Source organism: Falco naumanni, chromosome 4 (genome assembly GCF_017639655.2).
Source record: "Falco naumanni isolate bFalNau1 chromosome 4, bFalNau1.pat, whole genome shotgun sequence".
In the NCBI taxonomy this organism is placed as follows: domain Eukaryota; kingdom Metazoa; phylum Chordata; class Aves; order Falconiformes; family Falconidae; genus Falco; species Falco naumanni.
This window is the reverse complement of record NC_054057.1, coordinates 28,293,161-28,302,432: the sequence shown is the minus strand read 5'-3', so window position 1 is coordinate 28,302,432 and position 9,272 is coordinate 28,293,161. Positions and strand designations below refer to the sequence as shown.

At 48.7% G+C, this 9,272-nt stretch overlaps 1 protein-coding gene across 1 annotated transcript in view; it reads left to right on the top strand.

Annotated features, from left to right (window-relative positions):
- Positions 1-7,772: 7,772 nt before the first annotated feature.
- Positions 7,773-9,272, top strand: part of VOPP1 (VOPP1 WW domain binding protein) — a 65,086-nt gene continuing 63,586 nt past the window's right edge. The window contains exon 1 of the mRNA XM_040589820.1: positions 7,773-8,171. Within this exon, the coding sequence (XP_040445754.1) occupies positions 8,121-8,171 (51 nt within the window). The 5' untranslated portion in view covers positions 7,773-8,120. The remainder of the gene's footprint in view (positions 8,172-9,272) is intronic.

The following is a 9,272-nucleotide window of genomic DNA, read 5'->3' as shown; positions in this document are numbered from 1 at the left end:
CATTTGACCCCCTGTACTCCCCATTTGCCTTTCTTGACTCATCATCTCTCCCGAAAATTTCCTTTCCTGACAGTTCATTACCTCACCGGAGTGCATGGTGGACAGCCTTGTCCAGAGTTTAAACAACGTGAATCATGACTCTGCTATACCTCATGCTGTCTATGCCAGCTGGCTTTGCATATTGGCCTGCCCTATATTTTTATCTAAGCTGCGTATCCATGCCATCAAGGCTGCTTCACAGCCTCTGCTGGTAGATAGACTTCGTATTATTGAAGGGCTTAGGGTCACCCACTGGGCACACTTGCAGACCGTCACTCGAGCGAGAAGGAAAAGTTACCACTGACATTCTGTTCTCTGTTTTCATCCCTGTTGCATTGTCAGGAAGCCAGGAGATACACTTGATGCTCTCTTTTGGTTTTGTATGCAACCAGCGCGGAAATACGGGAGAATAGGTGGATGGAGCTGTCACTAGGGGTACCATTAAGGCAAATATTCCCTGACTAGCAGTGTTGCTTCTGTGTGAATGTAGGTGGAGACAGCACATCTCAAAGAAGGTTGATGAAAGGTTAAATATTCTTCCTTTCCATAACGAGCCCCATGAGGTCCATAACCTCTCTAAGGTTGCTACAACAGAGTGAAGAGCATCATTGCACACTTCCTTTAGCAGCCCTACGTCTTTTCCATGAGTGAAAAGGGTTTGTTGTACAGATCAGATGCCCCATTAGTATTGTTATGATTTCTTGTCATTCTGACATCAGTTGCATTTTTCCCCTTGTGATGTCTAGAATACATCTAGTGTTGATTTTTTTCAGTCCAGCAACAGCTTAATCTTCCCATCTCACTACAATAGGAGAAAACTAAGATTGCTGGGGGGACGTTAGTTAATAAACACATTGCCTGTAGTTCACAGGGAATTGATGCATTTTTCTATATTTAATGGGAAGTTGTTTCTCACATTGAAATATCCAGGCTATAGTGGTGGAGAAATTCTCAGTGTGCTACAGATAAATTCACACTGAAGGAAAAAAAACCCAGGAAATGGTTACTACTTTAAATGAAGAAGGACAATCCCTATTAGGCAACTTCATCTTTTTTGTTTGACTTAAAGCTGAAATCTAAACCTGATTCTCCACTCCCACAGGTTTTATATTTATCCCATTGACTTCAGTGGAATTAATCCTAATTTACATTGGTATGAGAACTGGATCACGGAGGTCTCATTATTCCAGACTGTAACCAATGACCTGGTAGAGCTTTTTATTTTCTGGCAAGGAGGATGCTGTGAGGGTTGAGAGATTGTTCATGCCACAGACAAGAAGATGAGATAAGGCAACGCAAAAATAAAGTCCTTCAGACTATTTCATTCCAGGGGGCTCATCCTCACAGGCCACAGGGGACGGCTTCACATTTCCATTATGCCACTGTGTGCCTGGAATTGCGTTCTCCAGGCATTTTCTCCAGAGTGCTAAGAGAGCTCACTGACAGTGCCCGGATACACAACGTACTCCTGGCAATGATAAGGTTTAGTTCTTAGTCTCTGCCAGCATCCCTTTCCTCTCCTCATCCTTTTTCTTTTAACACTTAGGGAGAATAACGATGTTTTTAAATCAAGTGGATAGTCTAGAAGAAATTAGTGGTGAGCAAAGCAGAGGGCAAGCAAGCACTGACAGTGAACACATAGACATTCAGCCAAAGCATCCTTTTTTTTTTCTGTTTGCAATTTACTGTACTGCCCAATGAAGACTCTGGAACATAAAGTGGTTTGGTATATTACATATTTATATATAAATTACAGCTGGGTTACTCAACCTTGGTGGTAGCAGGCAGCAGCTTGCTCTGCAGTTGGCCACAAGGGGAGAAGCACTACCACTTCCTCTTCCCCTACCCTGCCTCCGTCCCCCAGGCTCTCACTTCCCCAGGGTAGGATGCAAACTGCATTTATCTGCCCCACACCACCACTGATCCACAGCTTGCAGGCCATCAGTGATATATGTATCACCACTAGGAACCTCTGCTTCTGTTCATTTCCACCCTTGTGCACCACAGCGCCTATATTCACTGTGCATTTCTCTTTGGAGTCCCACCCTATTCCATCTCCTCATCCTCTCCCGTCTTCCAAGCCCTCCTGACAAAATGTTGCACCTCTTCTGAGCCAGCCGTTTGGTCTGACCAAAGTTAGGCTGTTTTATCTGATCTCCTTATCTCCTACAGGTGCAATTCAGCCCTGCCCTCCTCCCCTGGCAGATGTGTTCACCTTCCCACAAACCTTTTCCTTCTGTCTCCTTACAAAGCATTTGAAGGCAGCTTGGAAAGTTACCACTCTGATTTGACAGCGTTTCATACTTAGCATGCTCAGGTCTGAGGCAGTGCAGGCTACATCTAGCTCCAACAGCGTGTGTTTAGTCTTCTAACTATACACTGACATCAATAAGGGGAGCCCAAACAGGGATCCAAAGCCTAAATGTTCCGCTGGCACTGAGCTTTGGTCCTATAACAATACTATGATTGAACTTAACCTTCCTTAATCCTTCCACCAAGCCAATGTTTGTCCTTCCACCGTGGATGGCAAACAAAGAATTTGCATTTACAAATAATCCATCTTGCAGGAAAAAAATAATCCCTCTGAGTTCCTGAGTTCTTTAACACAAAACATTAGTATCTTTGCTGAGGGGATAAAACTCCATTCTTGATTGAGAAAACTGAAGAAAAAAGTGTTTGATCTGATTGACACAGCTATTCTGGTTGCATTGGGTAGTATGTTTAATCAATAAGCTTTGCCCTTCAGAATACGAATGCTTATCTTGTACTTGCTGCTTCTCAAAGTACTGTTTGCTATAGAATTATTTGTTTAATATGATGGACAAATATCTGGCTTCACCAAGAAAGCCTGAAAGTCACAGAGTGTGAACAGCGGGAGGACTATTCTTTGGGAACCTGGGTAGGGTGGCTTACAGGTAATCGTTCCTCCCTTCATTTCTTAGCACATCTGTTAAACATGTTATATTTTCTTGGACACGGTGTCTGAAATGGCTACAGAGTTCTAGCATAGTAGGAACTACGCTTTGCAGATACTAATGAAGACCAAAACAATTAACATCTGCATGTATTGTAATACTAAAATACAAATCAGGTGGTTTGGTTTTTTTTGACTACTGCCACTCAGCTCAGTAATATCCTCCCAGAAAAAAAAAAAAAAAAAAAAAAAAAAAAAAGTTGTAGGAGATATAAATATTTACATTACCATTGGAAGGAGGGCTGCTATGTCTGCATCATCTCTCTGAAACACTACAGACCCTTACTGAAGATATAATTATTGAAGATGGAAGCACTGGGGCTAATGTGCTACTGAATTTGGAGTAGGTCATTAAAACTTAAGAATGTCCTGGGCCAGTTTTCCTTTAAAGTTTAATTTGAAGTCAATCGCGATGAGTAGTTATTGGTGCAAGTGATGGAAAAAAAAAAAAGTCTTTATTCTGGGAAGTTGGATTATAATTTAACTATTATTCCACCAAGAGACTACACCTTTGCGTAAAGAGCTAGACAGAAAAAATGGTCGTGGTTTTTCAGAAAATGTCCCACATGTCTTAAAAGAGGCCTAAGATCTTTAAAAAAACACAGCATAGATAAACAAAGTGCTTTGAACAAGATATGGAAGCTACAGAAATATGACATTATGTTTGTTTTGGCTGGTTATTGCTGCATTCATGAATATTTTTTCTACCTGTTTTAAAATGAATAATGCTAATGTAGTTTCTCAACAGATATGTGATGATGTTGGAAGGCTGAAACAGTTACTGAATATTTAATGTAATTTAAAAGTGTTTTACTTACTGACAAAGGCTATTTCCATTTACATAATTACTTTCAAAAAATCTCAAAATATATTTGAGGTGATCCTACACTTAAAATACAGAGTTTGGAAAACAAACAAGAATTTGACTAATTTTTAATACCACCTGTGAAGCAGGTAGTGGTATATTTTTAATAAATACAAAATTGTACATGTACATAATTATTTACAATTCATGCAAAGAAGCAAGTGAGAATATTCTGTTTGTTTATTCAGAATAAAGGTGTTATGGGCTTCATACACAGCCCTCGTGGAACTGAGTATTTCTCAGTATTATTAGAAACAACTGTTTCAACATAAACAAGAAAACTGTCAGTAAAACACAGTTTATAAGCATTATAGCCTTTGGAAATAGTTACCAGTCTGGGTCCAAAATAAATAAGGTCTACATAATGCACACATGTATATGTACTGTGAGTCCCTCTCTAGGAAGTTTTATACCTGTTACTCATTTTGAAAAAAAAATAGTAATTGGTAGAGAAGTGGCAGTCTCAAAAATAATGTATGCTTTTACGTTTCAGGAGAAAGAGATGGCTGAGTGAAAGAAATATGTTAATATTGGCACCTCCACTGAGAGAATGATGGCAATATTCTTGGGGAACACCTAAGAATCCACAGAGAGGGATATTGTGAATATTCCAGCTGCAGTGCAAGCCTTGATGAGATAAAATAAAGCGTCATTAATACTACTACTCCCGGAACTATTTTATTATTTTTAATATATATATTTGTTTCTTTGCACGGATTCTGGGTGTTCTGGAGTATTAAGCTCGTTGAACACCATATCTGAAGAAAGGCTGGAATTAGGATGTGAAGGAAGGGGCTCTTTTTTTACCTGGGGACCTCACCGCCAACAAAAGCCTTCTCTCATTTCACCATTGTGTCAAACTGGCACGGTGCGTGTGCCCTGCCTGCCTCGCCGATGAGCTGCAGAGTGGTGGATGGAAAGTGTTCATTTATCGCCTAGACAAGCTCTAAGAGGCTCTGCTGCAACTTGCACTTTTGCTGAGAAAATGCCACATGCTGGGCTAAGTTCATTTGTACTCAAACTCCATTAAAGCTAATGGGCTTTCCCTGGGGATGAAGATGGTTCCTTGAAGCTAGGCGGAAATGAAAGATGACATCACTTAAGGGACCTGAGATATGACTGAAATGAAATACGAAACCGTTTATTCCTGGGGCAGGAGCTGGTTTCCCTTTTCCAGCTTATCTCTTGGCCTGGAAAGAATGTTATAGCATAGGATATCCATACCTTTATCTAGGCTGGATAACAAACCATGCACTGGGAAGCATATGCTTCCATATGCTTCCAATCCTCTTCCTTCAGCCCGCTGCTTCCATCTCACTCTTGCTAATCGGTCTATTGGATAAAATCAGCATTAATTTTTTTTTTCCTTTCTTGCCCCAGCTGAAGCCTTCTTTTTTTTTTTTTTTTAAAAAAAAAAAAGAGCTAATTCTTTCTTGGTTCTCAACCTAAACTCAGTAGTGATGTATTTGTTAATAGTTAACGGAAATGTATCTGATAGCTGGCTCTTGCCTGGGCATATTTGATAGTGGGCCGTCAGCTAGAAGTGCAGGCAGTGTTGGCCTTCAAAGGTGTAGTCTTAGGTTGCAAGACTCTGGATTCCTCTCCTACCTTTTCTTTACTCCCTAGAGCTTCCTCAGTCCTCCCAGAATTTGTGCTATAAGGGTTTCTGCCCATGTCCAGGCTGCCAGAGCACCCCTGTCAGGAAACACAACAGCGGCATGGAACACTCGTGCTCAGCGCAGACATTCAGATTCATTTGGTGGTCCTGAAAGGGTCAGGCTGTTTGGCTTCTCCATGAAAAGTCATCCTGTCTTGGTATGTCTCCAAAATGCCACCTCCTGGCTCACACAACACAGAAATTAGGAATGGGAAGGGAGTTTAGTGTTAAAGCCACATGTCAGGACAGCTCTGAATACTGTCCTTTTCAAACTTCTATGAATTGGAGCCTTTTTGAAGTGACGCCTGACTTTGTATGTTGAGGCAGCATGAGCTGATCCATCTTAGATGATACCCAGCGTACAATGTGCCTTTATACCCCAGATGTAAGAAAGTGTGACTTTTCAACTCATACTGTATATATAGAGACTTGTGTATATAGTTGCCTCATTCAGTCTTCACTGTTGGACAAAGTGATGGCTGTGACATCTCCTTAGACATCTGTGAGCAAATTCAGTCAGAGAGTGAGTATCTGAAAAATGTGCCTCATGGCTTCAGATCGGTTGGCACCAAATAGAGACAAAAAGAGCTATCAAAATCAATGGTCATTTAGGAAGGACTTGTACAGGCTGCTTCTGAGTACACAGTGTCACACAGCGTGTGGGAATTTGCTAAAGTTTATAGTCACTCCTTACATACAGCATATGACCTGGGCCTGAGAGGACGTATGATTAACAGTGCCAGCTGGCAGCCACTCCTGAACTCCCCAAAGTTCACTGCATGGAGATAATAACAGCCTGATGACATTTCACTGGGCAGCATGGCATCAGGAGGGGAGCGAGTTTCTTCCTTGAAGACTATGACAACAGGGGAGTGCTGAGCGAAGGAGCTGTGTGTTGCAAGGATGCACTAATCATTTTTAAATAGGCAGCCCACAAAAGGACAGTGGGAGGGTACACCTCCTTCAGAAATCCTCCTGGGAAAGGTCTGTCATTCAGAGGGAAATAGGAGAAGGTAAGAGTTCCTCGCGCCCTTATCTATTTCGATATTCCCCTGAGGACTGAGTAGCTAGCTCTCCTATAAAGCAAGGACAAGAAACCTTGGTAAACCCTGGTCCCAAAGAACAGCTGTGCCTCCCTCCCACTGAACACAGTGCATGTCCAGCTGTGCTAAGGGTGGAAAGGGCTTGGAAAAGGAGGATCAAAGCACCAGGACGAGGTGGCAGTGACGGAAACACCCAGGGCATAACTACACCAGCCACCTGTCACGGGGCTGGAGTGGGCGATCAGCTCCACTCTGGCCTAGGACCAGCCCTGAGACTTCTGGAAGACGACGGCTGATCCTGGGCTGTTCCCAAGCACGCTGAGGAACCGGGGAGCCGGGTGGGAGCGCAGCCTTCCCCTGAAGTGCCAAAGCTGCCGGCAGGGGCTGAGCCTGCCCCGGCAGCGCCCGTCGCCACCCACCAGGCTGACAGAGGCAGTCGGAGAACCGCAGAACGGTTTGGGTTGGAAGGGACCTTCAAAGATCATCAGGTCCAGCCTGCTGCCACCGGCAGGGACACCGGCCACCAGCCCAGGCTGCGCCCAGCCCCGTCCAGCCTGGCCTTGGGCACTGCCAGGGATGGGGCACCCACAGCTGCTCTGGGCAGCCTGTGCCCGCGCCTCACCGCCCCCATGGGAAGGAGTTTCCTCCGAGTAACTCCCCTAAATCCACCCTCTTTCAGTCTGAAACCACCACCCCCGTCGCTGCAGGTAAAAAGTCTCTCTCCATCTCTTTTACAAGCCCCCTCTAAGCACGGAGAGGCCGCAGCAGGGCCTCCCCGGAGCCCCCCGGCCCCTCTCCTCAGGAGGGGCGGCCCGCGGGAGGGACACGGAGCGGACGGGCCCGTCCTGTGCTGGGAGCCGGCGCGGGTGTGACGCGTGGGGCACACGGGGAGGACCGGCCCCCCACCCGCACTCGGCCGTGTCGAACTCCAGGAGGCTCGCACGGGGCTGCTCCTCTTCCTCAGGGCCGCCGGCCCCGGGCACCCCGCGCAGCCCCTCGGGGCGGAGGAGCCGGCGGAGGGCGGGCGCCATCACGAGCGGGCGCGGCCCGTTACTCGCCCCCCCCCCCCCCCCGGGGCCAGGGCTTTCCCCGCCGCGCCTCGACGCCGCCGTCCCCTCCCGGCCGGGCAGCGGGGCGGTACCGCGGCGGGCCCGGCCCCTCTCCCCGCCCTCGGCGGCGCCCGGCCTCTTTGTGCCGCCCGCCCGGGCGCCGCACTGCCCGCCTCCCGCCTCGCCTGGCCGCGGCGCTGCCCGCCGGGCTCCGGCCGCCGCTGCCCGCGGGGATCGGCGGGCCAGCCCGCCCTCGTCCTCACCCTCTGCTGCGGGGCTTCCCCGCCCCCGGCCCGCTCCGCCTCACACCCTGCCCCCGGCGCGGCTGCCGGCCGCCCCTTCCCCCCGTCAGCCCGCCCTGCCCGCTGCCCCGCCGCGCCGGTGGCCGTGGCCCCCCCCGCCGCTGGGGATGGTGCCGCTGACAGCGCCCGTCCGCGCCTGAGCCGGCAGGGCGAGCCCGCCGCTGTGGGAGGAGGAGGAGGAGGAGGGAGAGATGAACCGCTTCCAGCCCGGGGTCGCGCTGCTGCTCTCGCTGCTCTGGGAGGTGAGGTGGGCCGGGGCGGGGGTCACCCCCCCCGGGGCGGCCGGCGGGGGGAGCGGGCGGCTCGTACCCGGCGGGGAGCCGGGCTGGGCGAGCCCCGGCTGCGCTGCCGCGGGTGCCGGCCGGGTGCCGTTCGCGCCGGCCGGGCTCGCTCCGTTGGAGCATTCCCTTGCGGGAGCGGACGGACAGCCCGGCTGCGGCGCGCTGGAGCGGGGTGACGCGGGACCGGCGGGCAGCACGGGCTGCTGGAGCTGGCCGCCTCCCCAAGGGGCGCGGAACGTGGCGCCTTTCAGGCAGGGTTAAATGGAAAGGGTGTCTGGTAGGTGTCTTTCGGTTTTATTTTAAATAGCCTTTTCGTGGATAAAACGTGCGTGGCGAGCTCGAGGTGCCGAGGCGAGCGCCCGGGAGGCGCCGGGGCGGCCGCGGCCGGCGGGGTTCAACTTCGCGCCGCGGCGGCGCTCGGCTCCGGTGGCTGCGGACAAGCAAACAGCAATTAATAATAATAATAAATAATAATGAAAAAAAAAGGCAGCTTACGTTAATTGGAGGGTGGATTTGTGCCATGCAGTTATGTCGTGGGTCCGGGAAGCCAGCTCCTTTTTTAGCAGGCTTTAGGTGGTTTCTGGTGGAGAGGTGTCCCTTGGGCTGGGGTCCGGCCATGGGGCAACGCTGGCCATGGGGCAATGCTGGCCAGCAGGCTCCCATCCTTGCCCCGACACCTGTGGTGACAGGGTGCTAGTGTGACTTCGCAAACACCCGTGGACTTCTCCGAGGTGCCCCCTTACACCTGTGCAGCCCAGAGGCAGTCTGGCTGGAGGGGTGGAGAGCTGTGTTGCTTCTGTGTTGGAGCAGTCTGGACAGAAAAGGAATTAATTTTTTCCAAAAACCAACATACCACCAAACTCATACATGGAAACCAGAGCGCTGGCTGTGTAATTTTGTTTTTGGTAATGGATATAATTCATGAAAATGATGTTTACTACATGTTTATGCCACCTACATAGATGAACAATTTCTGGTATGTTGCCCACTATGTCATCCAGCATCATCCCATTAAAACACTCAGATCGAAATCACCATTTAATGTAAATAAATGTAACTCGT